This window comes from Schistocerca piceifrons, chromosome 6 (assembly GCF_021461385.2).
Source record: "Schistocerca piceifrons isolate TAMUIC-IGC-003096 chromosome 6, iqSchPice1.1, whole genome shotgun sequence".
Classification (NCBI taxonomy): domain Eukaryota; kingdom Metazoa; phylum Arthropoda; class Insecta; order Orthoptera; family Acrididae; genus Schistocerca; species Schistocerca piceifrons.
In genome coordinates, this window is record NC_060143.1 from 27,321,983 (window position 1) to 27,347,044 (window position 25,062).

At 43.4% G+C, this 25,062-nt stretch overlaps 1 protein-coding gene across 2 annotated transcripts; it reads right to left on the reverse strand.

The window, feature by feature from the left end:
- Nucleotides 1-1,157: 1,157 nt before the first annotated feature.
- On the reverse strand, nt 1,158-25,062 carry LOC124802462 (NF-kappa-B inhibitor cactus). 2 transcript variants are annotated; one of them, XM_047263246.1, is made up of 6 exons: nt 23,994-25,062; nt 23,784-23,889; nt 23,250-23,502; nt 4,031-4,122; nt 3,183-3,440; nt 1,158-2,379 (listed from the first exon to the last, which is right to left on the reverse strand). In XM_047263246.1, exons 1-6 carry the CDS (start codon nt 24,698-24,700, stop codon nt 2,302-2,304), a joined length of 1,494 nt encoding a protein of 497 aa, XP_047119202.1. In that variant the 5' UTR covers nt 24,701-25,062; the 3' UTR covers nt 1,158-2,301. The 2 variants fall into 2 exon arrangements, with proteins under 2 accessions (XP_047119202.1, XP_047119203.1); XM_047263247.1 differs by having other exon boundaries at nt 1,158-2,376; nt 23,994-25,061.

A 25,062-nucleotide genomic window follows, 5' to 3' on the forward strand; every position in this document is an offset into this window, starting at 1 on the left:
TTACAGTGGGAGTATATAACAAATTTTTGAGAAAGCGAACATTCTTTCAAATTTCTTACCATACTTGTTGATTCCATTTTGTAACCATTTACCCTTAATCCCCCTGCTCCTTTTAGGTGTACAGACGTGTTTAGGAATGTCTGCATGCATGTTACAGCACAGCAATTTTATTTACAGTTCCTCATACTGATTGTTTTGCCAAATTTCTGACTTCCAGGTTGAGACCCCACATTATATACTTTTCCCATTCTTTTTCCAAACTCTTGCAAAATTTTTCAGAAACTTTATCTCCTCCAGTATTTTGAGCCACAAGCTGAAGGCTTAGCAGCAACATAATGTCGGCATATCTACTTCCAAGAAGTAAAACTGTACATGAAAACTAATCTCATAAATGCATAAATAGTTTAATTTGTTTTTTGTTTTTGGGCAGTCTAAGAGTTGAATTACAGACATTTGCTATGTAGAGGAGTATCTAGCACGGAATTATCCGCTGATTACTAATATCTCAACTATCACACCACACATTACATAGTGCCAATGACAGTATGACAATAATTACTATTGTCAAAAATTTATTTCCATCTGTAAAATGTCACTTTTGTTTTGCAATGATTGGGATCTTTTTTTCCTCCTTCTAAGGAAGCAGAAAGAGAGAGTGCTAACTATGATTCAGGTCATGCAAGCATGTACTGCCTGAAACTGTTTTTAATAAACATTCACGTATTAAACCGAGAAATACTAGCAAGGTACTTGACACGACACTATCTTCATCTATGTTTTGCAAACGCAAAAATATGTAACCTTCACAATGGTCGGTCAATATCATTCACCTTGGTAATGTGTCAAGATAACAGAAGATACTGTAACGTAACAAATAATGATTTTAAAAAATTATTTTCCCAGTCTTTGGACTAGGCCCCTGTAACATAGCTGAAAAATTAGTATAGTTTTACTTGGTGACATCTAGAGACAATATAACCTTTGTTAGAAAAATAAATGAAACTATGGATTGTGATACAGCACTTATGCTCTTCTTCGTAACAGAACAAATAATAGATAATTCAATGTGGGCACCTTATCAGACACTTGAAGTTACATACAAATAGATTTTGCCTCTATGACAACAACAGTTTAGGAATGGGGAAAAACAACACTCATTATAATTAACAGCATTTTATTCAATGCCTCTAGCTTCATCTTAAAATAGTTGCACTTACATACCAGTATTTACAAGATGATACACAAAAATATGTTATACTGACTGGCAAATACAAGTTCATATAGAAACCACAAAAATGTGGCTTCATACAACGTGTAAATATAGATTAACACTTTAACAACTTACTAAAACAAACAACAATTACTTTCCACAGGCAGATATCACAAACTTTAACAGTAATTCAGTCATAAGTTATTTCCCAAAGGTTAACAACAGTATAAGGCAGTGACAACTTCAAGTTTTGAACTATCATTTTGCCTGCAAAAATCTGCCTGCTTCCTGAACAATATACAATGAACTTTGCAACACTGATTGTGCATCTCAGAAAAAGACGCATAAGTATAGGCATTAGATGAGTAATAAATAACAATGAGCACCGAATTGTAATGGACAATGTCACTTTGAAATGCGTGAAAATGTACAGTATGTATATTAGTTTAAAATATGCAGGTACAGTTCTTAACAAGCAGAATATCCCTGCGAACAGTTTGCTGCTGAACAATATCTCAGGAAAAGTCACTGAATCACATTAGAAATATGTCTTTAAGACCCTTACAATTAATTTAAAATTACAACTTTCATAACTGCAAACAAACAAATTTATTGGCAGTGAAACCTTTTCCTAGTAATGAGCCAAATAGATATTTGTAACCAGATCTTTCATCCCGAGACTAGAATGGGATTCAAAGGGTAGGAGACGGATAGAGCAGTTCATTTAATGTGGAAGAGAATACAATACTACTTTCTCATTAGTGCACATTAAGCTGCCAGGATCCGGATAAGCATTCTAGAACAAACTAGAATGACATAGGTAACAATCCGACCATCTTTTCCACTTTTCTTTCCACTTTATTGGACCAATAATTTATACAATCTCTGTAGTCCTCTGATCCCAAAGTACATAGTTATTCTCAAATAGTGATTACCAGAGAATGGCTGCCAAAACACTGAACCAGTCCATCCACCACAAGACAATTTGAGTATGGCACAGGAGTCATCTTCCCCAGTTGCGTACCTCCTCAGTCACAACCGAGCTGGTGGCTCACTAAGCCACATGTAGCCCGCAGTCTTTTCGTGCCTCTCTAGGCAGTGATGTCGACGGGCTGCCCGTTCATTCTTAGACTGCTAAAACCAATGTCGCGCCCAACCTGGTACATCTGCTGGTCAGAAAAAAAAAAGAACACAATCAGTTCCTCAGATCTCAAAACACCCCCTCCTCCTCCCAACAGCCTAAAAGCAGCACTAACGGACAAAGGACCCATTTACACTGAACAAACACACTACATACAGGACAGTCAAATAAATAGGAATGGCAGATTTGCACAAGAAATACTGAGCCAAAACGTGAGCACAGATTACTTCGACCTTCATGCATATATATTACACACCATAATATATGGTAAATAAATATGAGAATGGTAACATTCTCAGGATGTGCAGCAGTAATTGCTATCACAGATGACAACTCAAGAGCCCTGTCTTTCAAACTCTTTCATTATATTGCTTGTACCTGTGGTGTTAATCAAATTTGTACTCTTTCATCATCAGGTACAACATGAAAGGATGCAAGCAGGAGTAGCTACTGTAACATTCACCACAAATGCATAATTTGTAGTAGTTTCAGCATCTCCTTTGTTCCAGCAACATTTGCTTAAGGAACATGGGACGTCTCAGTATTTTAAGCCATGTCTGAGACTTAGATACACGCCAAAATACTTCTGACCAAAAGCAAGAAAGACAACTCTTGGGAGATCTGTAAGTGCTACCGATGTAATGAGTTATATCTGTCCACACGTGACAGTCTCACTACATCAGCCTACCCATAAACCCTGAAGGGACACTAAAACCCTTCAAACTTTGCACGGGAGCCTCACGACTGTGCACAGAGGGACCCGAGACGGAGCAAAGGAAAGGGCACAGTTCCCGTGCCAGATCAGGCGGCAGCTCCAGCGCGTCTGCTCACCTCAGCGTCACTGTCTTCACTATCTTCTTCGTCACTCTGTTCGTCATCCGGTAGCGGCCTGGGCTGCGCGCCGTGCTCTCTCAGCTGCCTCGCGAGTGCCGAGTCTACGGCAGCTGCCAGTTGGTAAGCGGTGTAGCCGGCGTACGTAGCTGCCTCCAGCTGCAGACCGGTTGCCAGCTCCTCCACCAGGAAACGCGCCACATGCGCCAGGCCCAGCTCGATGCATAGGTGTAGTGCTGTGCGACCACTCTTCCCGTCCTACAAAACATACCAGAATTCACTGCTTAATTCTACATTTTTGGGTGTCAAATTACACTGTGGTGTAAACTGTCTCATATCTTCAGTCACTAGCACAAATACCACCAGGTAAAAATTGTAAATTTAACATTATAGTGCCCACAGAACTGGAACAACTAACACAATAGTGCAATATCACAGCTGTAAAGCTGACTATATATAGTCATCCGCCTTATTTTCCAGGACGTTTAAACAGTTTACTCCTGGAAAGGTGCTTGAAACTGAAGCCAAGCACTTTAAGAATTATGCATGCAAACAATGTGACGTAAGTACAACCTCAAAAACGTTGTAAAGTTAAATATGGAATTGTGTAACTTACACTGTGTTCAATGTTTTATAAAGTGTTACTAAGGAGAGAATATTTGCCTCTGTCTTTAATAGGAATAGAAATGCAGAACTGTCTAGTCCTTATAATAACATAAGAACTCTGATTTCCTAAAACAGCAATAGTTGCTGTATTCCTCATGAGTCTCAAGGAATATGTTTAGTTTAGTTACGCATTACTGTCAATTAACTTTTACAGAATTCACGCAAGTATATCGATCACTTACTTTGGCATTGATGTCTGCACCACACCAGACAACCAGATGCTTTATGACTTCCACATTGCCACTCAGTGCTGCCATGTGTATACACATCTGACCTGCAACAAAGGAGAAAAAAAAAACCACGTTACTTTGGAGTCTTGGACCCTGACTGAATTTAGGACAGTGTATGTCCCACTTAATTGGTTATTTACTTCTATAGAGAAAGTGTCACTGAACTACAACAATATGACAATGCAGTAGCTAGAAGGCTACTCTTCGATAACAGTTACCTGACCAAGTTTTACGTTATCTCATATTTCATTAAATGAACAGAGCTTTGTAACCAAGTATCAAGTGGTAAGAAACAACAATGGAAACTGAATAATGAACTTATTATAGTGGCTTCCGCCAGCTGAGGATAAGAACAAACGAATGGGGTACTGGGGAGATACTACCAATGGGCATCACCGTAACTATTAGCAGTTCAGGGGCAGCAGAAGGTGAGTTCCTTACTCAGCAGAGGTTCAAGACAAGAAAACTTAAAATTCTCCCGGTAATGACAGACGTGGTGAGCCATGGGGCACGCGCCATAACCGAATCGGAGTGACGTGACGAGGGCAGCATTCCAGAACAGGACGAACCGACAAAAGCACGCACCCGAAATAACACGCGCCCAACGATGCCAAGGCACAACGGGTAGCAGCAGCTGAGTCAGACACCCAGGTATTCTGGGACCCTCGCCTCTGCCAACCGACCATTTACTTCTACAACACGCCTCTCTCATCAGAAGTGATGTTATCTTTGTCGATCGGATGCACAGCGCGAAACTTTCCGATGGACAGACTTACTCCTACACGCTATAGTGTAGTAATATGTGCCGCTTACACGTAATACTAACGTAAAACATAACAAATGAGGAAAATACGTCGTTTTTCTATCACAGCACAGTTCCTGTTCTGGTAGAGGTAGTAGCCACACAAAACCTTAATGCTGACATGCGCTTCGTGGAAATACGCTTCACACCCTGTTCAATCTGTTTCAGAACAGATCGATTTTCACTAATCCAAGTTTCTGCAAGCAATGGCATTTGGCATTTGATTGTGCGTGCGTACGGATGAGGTGCTGGCGTAGACAAGCAAACGTCGGTTTTGACGTAATCTCCGTGGCGGAGTATGGCAAGAGACATGAAGCAATCAATTACTAATTGGTAGAAAACTTTATTCGAGTATATGACAGTCAGTTTTCGTTCGTGAGATTAAATCTCAACCGTGTCACTAAGGCAAAAAGAGTTGTCGCGTGCATAATATTTTTAACGAAATTCAATACAATTTACAGACATTGATTAAAAACAAATTTTCCTAGAACCAAATACAGAAGGGGAAGAAATTAGGATATCTACTGCAGGTAGTAAGATATGAGGTATGTGAAGTCGAGTCTTTTACGCGGTGTTACAGTGGTACGAGTGGCAGTTTCGAACAATCCTCCATCGACCTGAATTATTTATATCAAATCATTTGGATATATATTCAACCGAAGCGTAACTTTATGTGAAATGAGTTTTCCGTTCCATAAACCAGTCATTACACTGCACACTAGATTTGCTGCTCATCTTTCGCAACACAATGGAAAATCGTTATCGTCCACGCTCCACATATCTGAAGCACTCTGTTGGGTGTACAAGGATTTTTTGACGTATGGAGGCGCTGAGAATTTGCGCATGCACAAACCACGCACACTATACCCAATAATACCAATCTAGTGGGTCCGTCTGTCGCACGTATTACACGGGTAGTGTGAGTAACGGGAAACGAGGACACCCTTATCATACATAAAGGATTCCACTGAAGCAGTGAATTTATTCATAGTCTCAAGACTGCGCTTTATCAGGCTCAATTGGACAAGTGAGAGTCGGAAACAGAACTCCACGTGGAACATGCGCAAGCGTTGCCAACTGCTACGAAGCGGGAGCAGAAGCATGTGGGTACGTGAGCAAGACAGAAAACTGGCTACGCCGCATTGTATCCTCGCTCCCCTCGTGTAGCTGTCTTGAAAGCGCCAAGATCACAAGCGGTCGTAACACGTGTGAACTATTAAGATGTCGAGAAACGTGCAGACCTTAAAATCCACACACGTGCTTTTATTTTAGGCCATACGATATGAACGGCGTAATGATATGACGCTCTTAGTTAAAACTTTCGTACATACAACCAGAAAATGTGCATAAGAGTGTCGGTGAGAAACTGATGTCAAATCGGCCAATCTGTACTTGCCACTGGAGGAGAATCTCTGTTTCGCTAATACATTTTAGTGCCAACCCGTTTCCCTGCTGTATGTTTATACGCAAACAATGAGCGTTATATGGCTAAACGCCATAGTTACTTCAATATATCGGTAGATACACGTGTTAACAGCACATTCTCTGTAAGCTATCACTTTCAGAAAACAATAGCTTAGGGACACTGCTTCGGGCGTGTCCACATCGGGTGGCGCAATTAATGGTTACGCAGATCATCGAATTGCATCGGGACGGCTATTTGATTACCAATCGATAGTATTCAACACGCAAAAGGGTACGTCGCACTTCCACCATTTACTAGGGATGGGAAAAACATAGGTTAAAACTGATGCCGATGTTTTAGTTCTGAATAACGGTATTTTTCGGTAACTGTTTAATCTCCATTATAAGAGGTATTTTTATTTTTTATTGAAAACAGGGTATAGTATCGATATATCAATTTACCTCCGCGGTGATGCCAGAATTTTTGCTTTTCATAAAACTCTCTTTAAAAACAAAGTTTGGTTGGAGGTTCTGAGGCTTCTGGAAGACAGATATTGTCTTTGAATGATATTGATGAAAGGAGTCTACTTACGAACCAGGACATTATAGAGTATTTATAAACAGAATGGACCATAAATACTTGCCTACGGATTAATGGATTACTGAAAATTTAGCTATTGTTACGTTATTGTTCCTGGTAAATATATTCTGTCTACTATCTAAATTGTTTAACTTTTAGAAAGAGTATTTTTGGTTTTGTCAACAAAAAATCAACTGTATTCACATTCCCATTAAAAATCGAAGATACATATCTGACTAATAAACATCGAAGTAATAAAGGGAAAAAGCTGCACATTTTACCCGAAAGCTTATTAAACGTCTGTCATTTCTATGAAATAATACAAAACAAAGGGAGTTATGGCAACAATAACAAAGAATTCATTAGCCGCATCTCGTGGTCGTGCGGTAGCGTTCTCGCTTCCCACGCCCGGGTTCCCGGGTTCGATTCCCGGCGGGGTCAGGGATTTTCTCTGCCTCGTGATGGCTGGGTGTTGTGTGCTATCCTTAGGTTAGTTAGGTTTAAGTAGTTCTAAGTTCTAGGGGACTGATGACCATAGATGTTAAGTCCCATAGTGCTCAGAGCCATTTGAACCAAAGAATTCATTCATAGCTTGCAAGAAAAATATAACTTAGCTTATCTGCCGCGCGCGTATGTGTGTGTGTGTGTGTGTAATATGCTTTTGTCTGCTTGTATCCCTTGGAAATGGTTTTCAGCCTTTAGCATTGAATATTCGCTTTTCCATAGTAGTGATATATTCGATTACAACACTACTTTCGGACAGAGATTTAAAAAATTAGACTCAGAGGAGAACACTGGTGAATTGCTGTAGTGTTCACCCTGTCGCGAGGAAAGGAGCAAACACTGGACAAAGTTTTTTTTTCTATTTACCCATTTTATTTGATATTTTTGTTCTATATCTCTTGGAACTTACAACGTAAAATTCTGCAGGAGAACTATTAAATCTTTGTTCCATGTCTACTTTGCTTGAAATATCAGCAATTTCAGAAAACAGTTATTCAGAACGGTTTTTAACTGTCAAGTACTCGAGATGAATACAACAGATGTGAATGAAAAACGGTTGGTCAGAAATAACCGCCATCCCTGTGCTATGGGTGCACGGTATAGATTCGCAACGCTACGCCCTAGCGCTCATGTCCGCCATAGTTCGGGAACGCAGCTGCGCTGTTCAAGGTCCGGCCAGCACACGTGGACACCAGCTGCAGGTTGTTTTAACGGTGCAGGTGCGTCAGAGCCGCGCCATTCAGCTGCCTGTGGGAAGTCCGAAGCCCGCTGCAGGGGACAGGTTTCCCATTTCTGCGGGGAAGGGAGCGACGAAACAACAGCCGTCACAGGTTTTCCCACCGGCCGTCAGCGGCAGCAAACAAACTGCTATCAAGCACTTGCAATATTCCCCAAGGCTTGCCTGCACTCAATGGCCGGAACTTTGCAATCCACTTGCCGGTCAACAGATGGGTATCGCACACAAGTAACCGCTCTTCAATCTTCTCCCAAGTGACGTACAAAAGGCATTCTGAGTTGAAATTGTCCCAAATTATACACTGCAGGTGGCTTGAAATGACGAGTTACGCGACTAACAACGAACACCAAATGGCTCTGAGCACTATGGGACTTAACATCTATGGTCATCAGTCCCATAGAACTTAGAACTACTTAAATCTAACTAACCTAAGGACATCACACAACACCCAGTCATCACGAGGCAGAGAAAATCCCGGACCCCGCCGGGAATCGAACCCGGGAACCCGGGCGCGGGAAGCGAGAACGCTACCGCACGACCACGAGCTGCGGACGAACACCAAAGGAATGGTCGACTGGACCAGCATACCAAGGTTATTCGTAGTCACTTAACATCTGCTCTCAACAAAGGAACAAATATATTAAGGATAACAGTACGATTTTTTTTAACTTTGTTTGTACATACCAACGGGTTCACCCGGCAGAGTATTGTATTCTTTACATTACTTCGGCAGACTGAGTTCGTCACTGAGTAGCTTGTTTACATAGAACAGCCTGGACCACACAGCAAAATAAACTAACGGATTTGAAATACAAAAAAGCACTGTAATGTTGCTGGAATTCACAAATTCCTTTCTGATGATTTTTTCCCTTCATCTTCCATCTATTCACTTCTTCCTGCAATGTCACACGACTAGCAGTAAAGCTGGTTTAGCAACCGTGCTCCTGTGAAAAATTAACATCCAGACCGACGACAATACTGGGAGGGGCAAGTTGGGAAGAGGGGGCTACAATATAATACAAAAAGTATTGGCCGAAGTGAATATGACACTGACCATATAGCAAACAGCAATGTCGGGGGAATTTGCTATGTCCTGCACGTGGATATCAAAATATCCGTCAAATTGGCCTGTGTAAAATTACGTAAAGGTGCCACTTTATGTTGTACACAAACCTGCGTGTGTAATTATTATGAACTACAGTTCCCTTATGCCACATTTTGAGTCGAAGTTTATTTTCAGTACGGGATACCGAACTCTTTTTATTCTTTGGGATAGCAGAAGCAATCTGTTCAGACGCTATTTCTCTTTTACTTATACATCGTTACGTGTATGCGTGTGTGTTTCCTGTCAGTCATGACCTGCAGTACAGGTGTGAAGTCCAAAATGGAATTGAATGCCACAGGTCAAAACACATCGGCTCGTTCCTTGTATACCAGAAGGAATTTATCTTATTAAATGGCGCGTATGTTGAATTAAAACTGAAATATGTGGTCAAAATTTCTGGTGGATTTATTTGTCCTGTACGCGCAGGCAATCTTATGTTTAATTCCAGTCCTGCATCTGTGAAGAAAACAAATACCGTGATAACCAACCAATCGCCACCGCAAACTGAATGAAATCTTGCACAGTACACTCATGCGCCGTAGCATTCCACAGTACTACTAGTAGTCCACACTTAGCACTAGACAGTGTACGGGCAGAGAAGGGGGGCCGGGGAGGGGTGCATGAATGTGAGATGCGGCCGTGATGACGTAAGCCAGGCGCTGCGCCGTTCACATGCGCTCGTGAGCATGAATGACGCTGTACCCAGAACTCGTAGAGACAAACAGTGCCGGGAACTGTGAAATCCCACCGATCGTCAACATCCGCCGCGTCCGGAAGTGGCGACCGGACTTGGGCGGAACAGTTCTGTGGAACTGCCCTTGGGAGTGCCGTAGGCACGGAACGCTGGCTAATTAATGAACTGCGGCCGGTGTGTTGCGGAAGCCTGCCGGTAATAATTACGCGCCACAATGAGTTCCGCCAGGCCACACTGCAGAGCAGAACAGTGAATGGCTCCGCGCAGCAGTGGTGGCGCTCTGCTCTTCCACCCACGCACCTGGCGGACCCGGAGCTCTGGCGGAGGTCACGCTACATTCAGGGGCTTCCCTCCAGCAGAATCCAGCAATCGGCCTCTCTCCCAGAGCCTGTACAGTTCATCGGACACGGATACGAAACAGCGCGGTGGACGGTGATGCCAGACACTGCTATCTAACTTGGCTTAAATCTATTTCGAAAATAATCAGCATCCAGATGCATAAAAGAAATTTACTTTTTTAACCGGTTTTGCCGCACGGGATTAGCCGAGCGCTCTCGGGCGCTGCAGTCATGGATTGTGCTGCTGGTTCCGGCGGAGGTTCGAGTCCTCCCTCGGGCATGGGTGTGTATGTGTGTGTCCTTAAGATAATTTAGGTTAAGTAGTGTGTAAGCTTAGGGACTGATGACCTCAGCAGTCAAGTCCCATAAGATTTCACCCACATTTGAACATTTTAACCGGTTCTTCATAAGGTTATACCCATCGCGTTATTTGCGAGTGTTAACTATAAGATACATACAACAAAATGCCGTGGAGTGCCTGTACAAAATGGTATTTTCACCCAATGTCCAAACACGGTACGCACAATCAGATATACTAGCACTTGAAAGGATGCTTTCGGGTTTCATCGACTCACGACTATTTTCCCCCAGAGTTGCACAAAAATGAGTTGCTAATTACTGAGGAAAATACTGCAAAAGGGAATCGGTAAACTCTCGCATTTTTTGCGGCTGTGTATTAGAAACCTTCAACGCCTGGCCGCTGAGCGTTATAATCTAAGTTAATTAACAGCCGCTGGCTGTTGTAGCACCAACAATAGCCAAAAGAACCGGGAACTTAGAAATAGAATGAAAAAAAAAAGTCACACTGATTCCACCCTCTTGCCAACTCTCCTTCAAATCACCCTTCACGACGCCGTACCCACGTCTTTCACTGTTAACTACCAATGAAGAGCATATTCGGTCCAACTCGGCTCTTACATTAGATGCATCACTAACTGCTCTCGCTAGTGCCGTAACAACGTTACTCGTCCCGTCTTCCGGTAATTACCAGTCCAGGGCTGCCAACTACCAGCTCCGTTACCCGGTCGCCTTTCTAGCAGACGTGCCGCTAGCTCATCGCAGCGTAGCTTTCCCGTTCTCTATTCGGCTGCCAGGGATTCCCAGCGGACGCATAACTTTCGCGCCGTTGCTTACTTCCTCTCCTTTCTCCCCCGCTAGCCCGCTCACAAAAAATCAAGCCCAAGAGGCACGCCACGCTATGTCCGCTGTCAGACTCGAGGGGGCATATGCGCAGTAGGAATAGCGGAATTTTGTAGTGGCGACAACTTTTTGGCGCAAGCTACTTCCCGACATTGGCAATAGTTTGTTAGCATAGACCACATTTGGAGAGCAACCGGTATAGCCAAAGTGGTGCGCAGAATATTGAAAAAAGCAACAACAAACTTACCACATCTATACCACAACTAAAAGCAGGGTGAACACCCTTACAGCTCCTAAACGAAAGAATCCACACAGTAGCTTCGCTCATCGGCCGTACCTTCCATGGGACTGTTTGCGATAATGTACAACAATTATCTCGCTCGTCAGCTATATATATTTAGTGCTTTCTTTTCACTCCTTCCTTCCAATGATCAGTCAAAAGCAACACTGGAAACTGACACATTACTAAGAGACGACATAAAAATAGTCATAAAATGTAATCATATTCTCAAAGTGACTGTTATCGACTTCCCACCCTCCGTTACCTATTTAGCATTTGCACTCCGAATGCTGTCACTTATTAACTCTTGCCACTGCCTCAGAAATACGTCGACAGTGGTGGCACAGTACCGTGGCGACAGCCTCCTGACGGGAGTCTATGAAAGGTCTCTGGTGGGCTGCAAGCCGGCTCTAGCAGGCCTACTTTGGCGCAGGAAATCCCTGGCGCCGCGAGTGGGTGGTCGGAAAACCCGCTCGGACCTTGGTGGCCAGCGCACTTCCTTCTGGCGACCAGAATCACAATCGGCCGCCGCTGGCGTTCAAACGCGGAAAACGACCCGCCACCTACAAGGCAGCAGTCTCCTGAATAGGTAGAGCTGCAGCTTACATAATGCTCTGCACTTTTACAGCATACATGCAATGTAATCAACCAGTGCTTTGAAATAAAACATCTTACAGGCTAACAACGTTTCCAACGAAACTAAAAAATACAAGAAATACCCCCGTACTGACTTGACAATGCTAGAAGATGGCGCCACTATTCTGTACAGCTTTCTGGAGGATTCGAATTTTTTAAATACAAAATGCTTTTTACTGCAAACGTCTGCAAATTTGTGGTTGCCCATATCGTGATGTTAAAAGAACAACTAGAATCGTAATATTCCATTTACTTTTACAACTTACACTTTCAAGAATGAACTCTCAAACTGCCATTATTGTACAATATCAGCTGTGGAGTATTTCAGAACAAATGAAAATCTATGCCAGGCCGGAACTGGAACCCAGATTTCGCGCCTGTCGCGAGCGATCGCCTTAGCCACATCCGGTGCCTGAGCAGACTTCCTCCATCCTCGCGTCTCTACACTCCCTTGGGCACACATGATCCTCACACATGTAGAGATTGTTTTCTCTCCTCATACTGCCTTGCCATGGCATGAAAAACTTGCGAACAACCATGCATGAGCAGTAGTAAAGCAATATTTGTACCTTTACTTAACTACCAAAACTAAATTCTGGAGTGTCACTATGAAACATTTGGGAGTTCGCCGACTATTCCTTTTCGTCTCGAAGTCGCAGCTACGGCCTACATACAATATAGTATCAACAATTTGCCCGTCGCGATGACGGCAGCCAGTGAGACGCAGCGGGAAAAAAAACACGCAGGGAAATGTCGTTATCGAGCAGAATACATAGGTGCCGACCTCTTGCTCGAGCTTTGTGTTACAATCTTGCTTGTCTTTAAATTAGTGCTCGAATCGGAACAAAAGCCGACCTCAGAGAGAGGATCGAAGTGTTGATTGTTTATGATTAATGATACCCAAAACCTGATTACTTTATTAAGACTGATAGCTGTCCACGAAGGCTAGCATGTTCGTTTACTTTTAGTCTGAATAAGAACCCATCCAGTCACAATTTCTTTGGCTTTCTCACTTCAGTACATGAGAGCAAGATAGCCGTTAGAGGAGAATGTATAGAGCTGCATTTTCTATGGTAATTGCATCACGTCTTCTACTGAGCACTTGCAGGCGAACAGGAAACGACTGAACACACACACACACACACACACACACACAGAAATATCTATTACAGCAGGCGCAGGGTAGGGACCTTTTACAGCTGCTGGAAGCGGCAGATGTGCAGCGAGAGGCCTGGGGATTCCCGAGACCTCGTAGGGCTTTGCGGCGGGGAGGGGAAGTAGGGGAGGGCTCTGACGACCCCGCTCTCACCTGCACGCCACAGTGCGGTTCGCAAGTCGCGCGCCCGCCAGCGAATTGCGGCCACAGCGATCTCGGTGCACGTGTACCGCTCCGATACACCAACTGGCCCCACAACTCCATCAAAGACATCCATCTACTGCGGTAGCTTCACTTCCTTCACGCTCGTTAGCACAACAGCAGCCGTCAGCGAATACCCTCCCTACGTAGCGCTCGAAATATATCTGGTAGCCACAAACTATACTATCTCTCACCGGATGGTTAAAGTTTGCTTATTTGCGTTGGCAGCAGGTACCAAAAGGCCAGTTAAACCTGGACCTCGTTAATGAAGCGTTTGACTGGGTACCACAGCCGTACATGCAAGTGGGAGAAACTGTCGATTGGTAGTATTCCCGCTCGTGCAGCATGGATGTGTTAGCAACATATGTGCAACTGCACTGTGAATATCCACGCAGTAACGTGTGGCGTACTGAGTTTGCTTTGCTTGGATATAATAACCTTATCTAGTGTCTCTGTCTCTTTCCGAAATTCTATGGCATAAGTAAACCCGCCACACCGAAAAAAAACCTTACAACGAACAACAATCGTAAAAGGGGTTGTTGGGTTACTGCTATGGGATATTTCTGTAAACTGTTGTTACCCTGAACCGTTATAGGCAGCTGTACAGTCGTAATTCCGTTCTCGTTTGTGAAATGAAGCAGATGCCATGAACAAAACAAATTACCTTCAAATTCTTTCGCTGTCTAGTTTTCTATTTAATTCACGGTGTACAGATTTTCTGAATTGTCTATGGAAACGCCTTAACAACTTTATGACATGGAACACAGAATTAGCTAGAGCAAAACTCCAAAATATCAGCATCAATAGCACAATTCTACCATAAACATAGCATACAATGCTCAGTACAAATATAGCAAACGCCTGTATACTTATAAACTGGATAATACAGTGACATTCTCACAGAATTAAAAATTTGGAACTCACAAAACGTCAACGAGAACATTTAGAAATGTTTAAACATACGAGCATTTTCAGATATCAGAAAACAATAAAGATATTTGATGCCAGTACAACACATTCATCGTGAGTTATAGTGAACCGGCGTAAAACCGGGGAGAGGGGGTGGGGGGGGGGGTGTTCTATGTCCATCTTTCGAAATTGTATTCTGGTCAGTTACTTTATATATTAAGGTTTTCAAAAAATATTGTTTTTAATGAATTCTTCTACCAGATTCCATATATGTTTTTAATTTTTCAGATATATTTAACTCAACACTTGATGTGTCAGTAGCAGATGTGTCTTCCTCCAATGAATGTCGTGCTCAATATTTCCAGGTTCAGGTTCTTCCTGACACATCAGTATCTCTTTAAAGTATTTTGTGAGCGAAAGTCAACAACAATAAACGAAACTCCAATTTTTAAAATTTTTGTGGTGATCATAAAGCCGGAGTATACGTTATAGAAAGTTGACTGGTACTGCTGTGTGTGAGCTGGAATGTATTTTCAGGTTCTGGACTCTACTTTCACATCAGTACATCTCTACAAATTTTGATGTTAATATAATTCAACAACAATTAGCGAATTTTTAAAATTTTTTAGGGTGTGCATGATGTACCCACTCGGGTAATACGCGTTATGGGAATGCCTTGGTATTGCTAGTGTTAACCACAGAACTAGCAGGTAGCTCACACAGGCCTTCTTTCAAGTGTTTTGCAAATATCCTCCACTGCACCCCCACGTAACAACTGCACGCAATCTGTGTGTTAACGAACTGAGTCGCTCAGGTTATGCAACCACAGCGAGAGCCCGAACGTTGGAAATCAAATTCTTCTCTCCCGTGCCGCCCCTTCTCCTCTCCCATGACAGAAGTACCAATTCAGCATCAGTCTGAAGAAATTTAAGAGGTAGAATCGTACAGGATATAAGAAGTTGGCACGCGCATACGAAACCGTGTTGTGACCGCTCGGGTGACGGGTACGCCGTGGTCGAACGAAACAAGCGAGACACACAGGGTGTGCCGCAGAGGGGGTGAACGCCCGCAGCCGGATGCGGCACACGCCGCAGCCTGAAGACTTCTAGCCTCCCCAGCCAGCCCGTCTCAGCCCACCGGTCGATACTTCCAGCAGCGCGGCGCGGCCCATTGTATTGTAAACACGCGCATTCCCGACGCTTGCGTCATTGCCGCCCTGCCACGTGGGCGAGCAACGCCGCGCCAGCGCAGACACACGGCGTACGTTCCGTCGTACGTCCGCAGTGTCGGGTGCTTCCAACTTCAGCTTTCTGTATCGACAGAGATGCTTCGCTCAGCTGTTTACCCTGCGTTTCCACCCCTGCCTGGTAAAGCTCTGCATTACGTAAAAACTCTGCTCAAGTTAGGCATTTCTTATAACTTAATAAGGCCTGGCACCCGGGCAAGAAAGGAAAGAACCGTGCCCAAGAGTACCTTCTCTCATCCGTAGTAGAACTGTTAAAAGCCACTATCCTCAAATGTTTTGAGACTTTCCGCCAGTGCGGAGCTACGAACACTGTTTAGAAACATGTAGTGGACAATTTTTTTGGGGGAAGTGGCTAATCAAGGGCGCCTATACAGCAGGCAAGAGGGCCCAAGCACCCTCCTCCTCCCCCCCCCCCCCCCCCCCGTAGCTCATAGGGAAAGGATAAAAAAATATAGTGCAAAGTTATTTTCTTCAATAAAATGACTGAAAAGTCAGTATTAAACACCGTGCCCCAGGTCTTGCCCCTCCTCTCAACAAACGCGGCTTGCAGGAAAGGCGTTTAGTATCCATCAATATGTTGTGCAATGATGGCGTTATTGCAGGCTCTAATAACTAGGGTGTTACGACTCCCATATAACTATCGAAGGAAAGAAGGCGAGCGTGTGCAGTTTTCAAAAATGTATGTGAAATCTTATGGGCCTTCACTGCTAAGATCATCAGTCCCTAAGCTTACACACTACTTAACCTAAATTATCCTAAGGACAAACACACACAACCATGCCCGAGGGAGGACTCGAACCTCCGCCGGGACCACCCACACAGTGTGCAGTTTTACTGAGACGAAGAAGCATGTAACATAGTTGCGCTTAAGTTGAGGAAGAGGTGATAAAACTCACATCAGGCACTAGAAATACTGGAAGGTACTGATGAGTGAACAAAAAGAACCACGGGTTCTTGTGTGCCACATGGTCAATCAAACGATCGATCTGCACCAGATGTCGAATGGGCACAGTTAACCGCCAGTCTTAATTTTGACCGAACAACGTTCACTGCCTGTCAAGATCCCTCATCAATTGCTCATCACGCGACCTAAACTTATTATAACTTAGCTAAAATACATTGAAATCCAAACATGTCCTGCAGACGAAAGGCCAATTGATTACTTCCAGGAAGGTAAATAGTAGAATTTGTTCAGATAATCCACGTAGGAGGCTTCACTAGTTTAACAGGAAACTAATGGAACGAGTTACAATGGACAGATACTGAGACTATGCCTACCTTCCGCGTGAATAAGTAAACAAATCGATTCTGCTCTTATAACAACCACGGTGTCAAGCGCACTGGATGCCATACAGGAATACAGGCAAATTACTATTAATTCTCTCCTCTGAGGGAAGTGCTCAGTTGACCGTGTACCAGCAGTAAGTCAAAGGCTACACCAAAGTGGTACATCTCGCCAAGAAGACGAGAAATTGCTGAGTGAATCCCCCCCAACAGGCGCTGGATGGCGCCGCCTGGCGGAACGTAAAAAGCAAGCGGCGAGGACCTCGCTTCAGCGAGGCCTGGCTGACTTTGCGTCACGTCACGTCGGCCCGGGGGCACCCGATGGGTGGCCGGCAACCTCGGACGCGGCGGGGGATTCCCGCACTGCAACGGGACCAACCGGCGCAGCCCTGGGTCAGACCACTTTCGCAGTCAATTACCAGCCGACCGCCTTCTCCCGCACTCGTGGCACGGCGAAAATGGCTCATCGCCGTAACAGCCAGCTAACATGCCGGTATCGGCGACAGAAACCTGTTCCGCAGCCTTCATATCCAGGTCGCGGAGCGCAATGCAAAACTTGGCGACAGAAATACGCCGGCTCCAGATACCCCTGCCGCATACTGCGTTACATTACTCAGCAAAGCAACAAGCGTGAAGTTCCTGCTGGTATTATTACCATTAAATACCGATAACTAAGTAAATCATCTCGCTGGGAAGAACTGACAGTGAATTGCTGCTCCTCCGCGCTAAAGAAAACATCCCAATCACACCTATTATGTGGTGCAGCGGAAATTTTACGTCTAATTTGCCTAGAGCCTTCACCGCTTAACAAACATACAACAAAGAAACGAGTGCACAGTAGTGGGTCAGCGAGTTACAGGCGGTAACTTGAATAATAGAAGGGTTCGATTGACACAGGATCCGGAGGCATCAGGGAATCGTCAATTCCGTAATGGAGGAAGACCTATTAATAGGCATGAATGCAATGATCAGTTTCAAATGTGTGTAAGTTACGAGAAGCCAGATGAAGAGACTTGCACGAGACAGTTTAGTGAGCAACGATGCATCAAACCACTCTTCAGACTCATTTATAACATGTCAAGCGAAGGCCGAAGAATGCTAAAATATTTGAAGGAGGAAATAAGCAAAAGTATGGTATTATGTGGCATTTGAAGTACTTACGAGGGGTCGACTGATTATAATTTCAAACACGCTAATGAAAATTCTATACTGTGGAACGGCACAAGTAAACGTTGTCTTGTTTAACAATGTGCAGCGTGTTATAAACTGGAAGTAATTCGGTACCTTCTACAATAAAATCTGCTACATGTTGGAGAGCACATTTTGCAATCACATAAACGGGAAGCCAAGCAAAACATGATGCAACTGCCCAGAGACACTGGCCGGGACATGCGAGCATATTGGGAACGCAACTTGCGAGTCAGGCTGTAGCGAGCTCACAGGCCGTGGAAAGAGCCCAGGCACCATCGTGGCGACACGACCGCTTGCGAGAGCTCGCCGGGAAAACCTGGCTGGCGGGAAACAGCGCAGCAACTAGGTTATCCACGCAATGCCGAGCTCTGCGGCCCCCGTAAAAAAACCCTCTGGGCCTCTCCGCCTAGATAGTAACTCGAGTTACGTGCCGCGGACGCTTCCGCATCCACGCAACTTGAGTGGGTCCCAGCACAGACAATTAACATCCCACTCAGTGCCCTTGTCGCTACAGAAAACCAAAACTGCTGCAGTATGAATTGATGATCAGGTGTATTTCCACGATTAGTTTCTTATCTGATACTTTCCCATTTCACATCAGATAACAGCAAGGCTCGATAGACTTTTGACGAGGTTGGACAAACCCATCGTCCACCTAGAAACAAAGGAAAACCGCAGTGGAATAACAAGTTGACGTGCAGTGCATTTGGAATTCCCTGACGTCCGCTGGAAACGGCCCGGCCCCTTTGAGTCACCCAGAAGACAGATAACTGTTACGGTATATTAATAATTTTTACTTATGGACCGTCTGACAGCAACTGAATAAACCACAATTTTAGTGCCATACGCGTTTCGCCTTTATTTTCTGCAAGGCATCATCAGTGGCCTGGAATATGTACATATGTTAGCTATTTTATTTACATTTTTGTCATTGTGCCTATAGGTTATAAACAGTTCTGGTGGTTGGTATTTCCTATTAAGTAGTAATGTTTTGAACTGTACTTACAGGTTGTGTGGACAATTTCCTACATATTACACTCCTGTTGCATTTTTGGTGTTGTTGTTCTTCTTATGAACGCCAATTTGCGGTTTTTTCCCCATTCCACAACACTATGCACTCAACGCTTGTTTTAAAGCAATGTTTTGGTTTCTGTTGACGACTGTCAAATGTTTTTGCCAAAGATCGAATGTTATTGCCAAACTTATGAGTGTAACTATTGAAGTATCTGTGGTCTGTTCGTGTATGCATTTGTGTGTGTGTCTTTTTTTTTTGGTGTGATATACATTTTTTTGTGCTGTGTGTGTGTGTGTCTCTCCTGATGATGTGGGGAAGAGTTTTCTTTTTTTATTATTTTTTGTTTTATGTTATTTCCTTTACTATGTGTAGTAGGGAGCCTGTGCTGATGTGTGTTTGTTCATTTATCACATGTTTGTTTTCTGCTATGGCTTTCTGGATGTGGAAGTTTTCTTGCATTTGTATAAGATGTTTGTCATGGTTGCTTATTCTCATTATTTTCATTTCTTGTTCCATGTTTGTAGGATAATGGTTGTAGTGTTTTAAATGCTCTGCAAATGTGGAATGGTTTGTTTCATACTTCCAACATCTGATATGTTCTTTGTATCTTGTTTGAAAATTCCTGCATGTCATGCCTATGTATACTGCATCACAACTGACATTCAAGTTTATATATTCCTGATTGTTGGAATTTGTCTCTCTTGGTAGCTGGCTGGCTTAGGTGTAATTGAAGTGTTTGCCCAGGCTTATATCCTATTTTGAAGCCCTGTCTGTTTAGAATGTTTGCAACTCTGTGCGTTAGTTTATGTGTGTAGGTCATGGTGTACCATCTGGTTCTTTTCTGTGTGGTGTTATTGTGTGTGTTTGTTGTGTGTGTTTGTAAGTTTTCAGCTTGTGAGTTCTTTTGTATTGTGGAACTGTTGTGTTTGTTTTTTATTAGTGTTTTTATTTTTTGATTGAGCTTGTGTACCACATGTGTGTCATACCCGTTGTTCCTAGCTATTTGTATGATTGTACTCATTTCTTGTTCATAGTTTCTCTTGCTGAGTGGGATTCTGTTTAATTTATGTAACATGTGTCTCAGTGCTGCAAGTTTCTGGCTGTGGGGGTGGCTGTATGTGGAATGTATTATTGTGTCTGTGGCTGTTGGTTTTCTAAAGATGTTAAATGTATGTTTACCATTTTCTTTTTTAACTGTAATGTCAAGAAACTATTTGATTTTCTTTTTCTTTTTCAAGTGTGAATTTTATGTACTGATGAGCTTTGTTTATTTCTGAATGGAGTTCATCTATTTTTTCACTTGGCTCATCTACCAAACAAATAATGTCATCCACGTATCTGTACCAATATAAGATTTTGAAACTTTCATTTGTGGTTATCTTATCAAATATCTGATTTCCTAGGTGACTGATGAAAATGTTTGCTAGTGTTCCTGATATTGGGGATCCCATGGGCAGTCCATCAGTTTGTAGATAATATTCTTTCTCAAACTGAAAGTAGTTTTCTTCAGTTGTCAGTCTGAGCATATCTGTTATTTCTTTTATTTCATCTGTGGTGAGGTTGCTGTGGGATGAGAGATTCTGTTCTATGATTTCTATTGTTTCTGTGATAGGGGTGGAGGTATAGATATTTTCTATATCGAATGAAATCAGTGATACTGTGTGTGGTACCTGTATGTTCTGTATGTTTTCTATTAGGTTTCTTGTGTTTATCACTGTTCTGTTTTATACTTCATAGTGTTTTGTAACTAACTTTTGGAGGTGTTTGGCTATGTGGTATGTTGGGGCTTTCTTGAAGTTGATAACAGCTCTCATTGGCATTCTGTCTTTATGTACTTTCGGTTGACTGCGGAGTGTCGGTGCTTGTGGGTTTTTCTGTGTTAAGTACTATTTCTGTTTGTCTGTGAGTGTATGTTCAATGTTTTTCAGTGTTCGTTTCACATTTGCCTGGAATCGTGTATATGGATCTGACTTCAGTTTTTGTATGGCGTTGGTGTTTATGCATTCCTTGGTTTTTGTGATGTATTGCTCTTTATCCATGAGTACTGTTACATTTCCCTTGTCTGCTCTTGTTATTAATACGTTACTGTCTGTTAACTTTTGTGATTCTTTGCAGAAAATAAAGGCGAAACGCGTATGGCACTAAAATTGTGTTTTATTCAGTTGCTGTCAGACGGTCCGTAAGTAAAAATTATTAATATACCTTAATATTACATGCAACTGAGGAAGACAGGACTATAAAAGTTGAAGATGTCATAACTGTTGCCAATGACCACTGGGGAGTTCCTGCAAGCCGGCCGCGGTGGCCTTGCGGTTCTAGGCGCTGCAGTCCGGAACCGCGGGACTGCTACGGTCGCAGGTTCGAATCCTGCCTCGGGCATGGATGTGTGTGATGTCCTTAGGTTAGTTAGGTTTAAGTAGTTTTAAGTTCTAGGGGACTGATGACCTAAGATGTTAAGTCCCATAGTGCTCAGAGCCATTTGAACCATTTGAGTTCCTGCATTCTTGGTCGTCTAAGGACAGGAAGTGGCGGGCATTGTGGAAGGCGACGCACCATTACTGCGGTACTAAGAACTCGGGTTGACTGCTACCTCTTTCACAGTTCCCCCGGTTACTCACGCACCGGTCATTTCAGCTCTGGGAAGTACACGCCTACACACAAGCTGTTTTTTTCAATCAATTACCTACACGTGGCTTGTTTAACTGCAGCTAGCCATACAGTTGATGTGTATTCCCAGCTAATGTTTAAACTGGTAAACACTATAGTGTAGCCTCCATCTGTTTGGAATGATAAACAATGGCCGAAATAATAATATCAACAATAGGGAAGAACGTCTATAAATAAAATACTAGGGAAAGAACACTGTGGGTCTGAGGTTGTTACTGTTTCAAACGCTGAAACTGCAGGGAACAACTGCCAACAATGTACACAACATACAGAATTAATAGCTTCATTGGCGGGTATGGCACGAATCATTTCTCCTTGCAAGGAAGGCCAACAATATATCCTCCTACTACCAAATGAGGCTCATGTCAACAATTTGCACAGTGCTGTTTCATTTCCACCCACGAGTTAATCCACTATAGCACGATCAAAAAACAATAAAAAAGCGTTCTCTACGTATATTTCAAAGCTGTACCACACTTTTTAAGAACATCTCTGATGATAACGGTTACTGATACACATAATATGAAAGAAGTACAAATGTACTGGTCAACTACGCAAACGGAAGTAAGAGAATGTATGAAATACATTAACAGGTGTGGAAATAACTGTTCACACAGCTAAAAGTTCCGTAGTGGCCACTACTTTAAACATTTCGTAGTTTATGTACGATATAAGTTCATGAAAATTATCTTCGGACACTTGGCCATTATCTAATATACGATTATTGAATTCACCTGGCAATATTAATTTTTGTGATGAAATGTGCATATGAATCAGTACGGGGTAGTCTATTACCACAAGCGGTATTTGGCATTCACATTCGGTGGCTTCTCCAGTTCTCAACCACATAAATACCTTTCAACCTAACCTACGCCTCGGTCCACTCTACAGAGCAGTCACCACAATCAAAATTTCAGGAGGGAGGAGCAAGGGGGAAGGGTCTGGAGGTGATGTTGCAATATCACAGTATAGTTGTAAACAATGTACACAAACAACAACAACAAAAATAGCAGGTGCTACTGAGCTCTTTTCCAGCTCTTTGGAATGCCAAATTGCTTTTCCCCACGAGGTCGAAGTCTGTCGAGGAAGTTAATGTCAACAACACAAAACAATCAACATGTAGCAATTATGCTGTTGTGAGAATGAAATAAAAAAAAGCTACGCCATACCCAATCGAAGGCGTGGAAGAACAAACCTACTACACAATTTCCCATAGGCCCTTCCAAAACAGATGCGACATGTGATAGATAATGCAGTGGGGTGCGGGCGTGCTGTGGACTCACCGTCGTAGTTTCTCTCCTCTAGGTCCTGGGGAACATGGTGCTGGTACGTGCGATACCTGAGGCCTGCCATCGTTTCTTCCGCCACAGTCACAGGCTCAGTAAGAGCGCGAACACAGTCAATGTCGCCATTGAGGCACGCTAAATGCAGAGCAGTGTTTCCCGAACGATCACGAATATCCACCGTCGCACCCGCGACCACAAGCCTCCGGACTATCCTTGGCTGTCTCGTAAGCACTGCCAGGTGCAGTGCCGACTGTAAAGAAATGGTAAAACATTGTTACTAATACCACTGATTTGGGATAAAAACAACTGCTGATGGAAGCAAGACGTTAGTTCTATGCATCTAACCTTCTTAACCTGTTTAAAGTAAAACGGCAGCACCATCTTAACATTGTTTACACAATACGACCAGTCTATCGTTTTAATTCACACGATAACCTAGCCTACAGAGGCGCAAGACAGGAAGTCTTTAATGCCAGAACACTAAAACAAAATGTCTAAAGACTAATAACGAAAAAGAAAAGAGAAACATACCTGACATTCGTAGTTTACAATATCTAGGAAGCATGGGTGAGGTGCCATTTGGATGAGAGCGTACACAACTTCAATAAAGCCTTGTATAATTGCAATATGAAGTTGCCTGCAACCAAAAAATTACAGTTAGTATCTCCCCACCTTCAACACACATGACAACAAAACTAAGCGGCTAGAAAAAAACAAAAGAATTACATTCAAACAACTTACGTGTCGCCATCTTCATCCTGTTGATAGTACAGTTCCCACGCAGGTGCAGCAACAGGTTGCTGCTGCTGATGATGATGCAGCTGTTCGGAACTCTGTTGCGGCTGCGTGAGAGATACTTTACTCGTCGGAGACAGAGGCGAGATATTCGTAAAAGTCGTCGCCACCGCCGAATCCCGACTCCGAGACTTAGAGAACGGGGCGTTCAGGTCATTTGAAGGGCCAGAATTCAGATCGTTCGTAGGGCTTATACTGAGACTACTGAACTGCTCGTTCACGTCAACACCACTGTCCAGCCTCATGGAATCTTCCTTGTCCAGTCTCATACGGCTCTTTGAGTTGTCCTCTAACCTGTCCTCAGAAACTGACTCTTGTAATGCACTGTCTGTAAACTTCCTCGAACACGAAATGTCATCGGACGACAAACACTGTTCAGAAACTATATTCGCACCCGACAGAAAACCTGAATCAGTCCTGCCTGAATCGTAGAGGCAAGCACCGCTGTCCCCGTAGTTCTTCATGCAACCGGCAGACGACTGCTCTTTGCTGGACAGCACATCTTGTCGTTTTGCACTCGAATACAGATGAGGTTCCACACCCGTCGATGGCTGAACTCCATGGGGATACGCCTTGGCTCGAGCGGAAGCACAATCTGAAACCAATTCCGCTCTGTCAGTACGACCAGACGACGGTTGCTGTTGCGGCCACATCGTTACTATTCACTGCGCAAGCATCCCAAGAAAACGCGCTGCACACTCAAACTCCTCTCCACACTGTATCACTACAAAGCAGGCACTATCTCGTTGCAGCACTTCCAGAACAAATGTACGAAAACGGATGTATAAGGTAGCACAGCCGAAATTTCATAGAAAGAAACACTACGAAGCTACTGCACGCCTGGTCATTCTCAAGTCACAATGTACACAAAGTGAGCGAAACACTTTCCTGTCCTCCAACAACACTACTGCTCCCTTCCGAAGTCAGTAATGCTCTGAGCAGCTCGCCGCAGGTCCGTGATATTTTTCTCCGACCTTCGGGACTTCGCACGACCTTTCGACTATAGCCATGTACG

Bases quoted from the DNA above. Each gene is read 5' to 3' on its own strand.
- LOC124802462 (XM_047263246.1), bottom strand. From the start codon at position 24,700: ATGTGGCCGCAACAGCAACCGTCGTCTGGTCGTACTGACAGAGCGGAA. The intron at 23,890-23,993 runs GTAAGTTGTTTG...TTTTGGTTGCAG, and splicing joins CAGGATGAAGATGGCGACAC to GCAACTTCATATTGCAATTA. The intron at 2,380-3,182 runs GTGAGCAGACGC...TTTTCTGACCAG, and splicing joins GTGAAGACAGTGACGCTGAG to CAGATGTACCAGGTTGGGCG.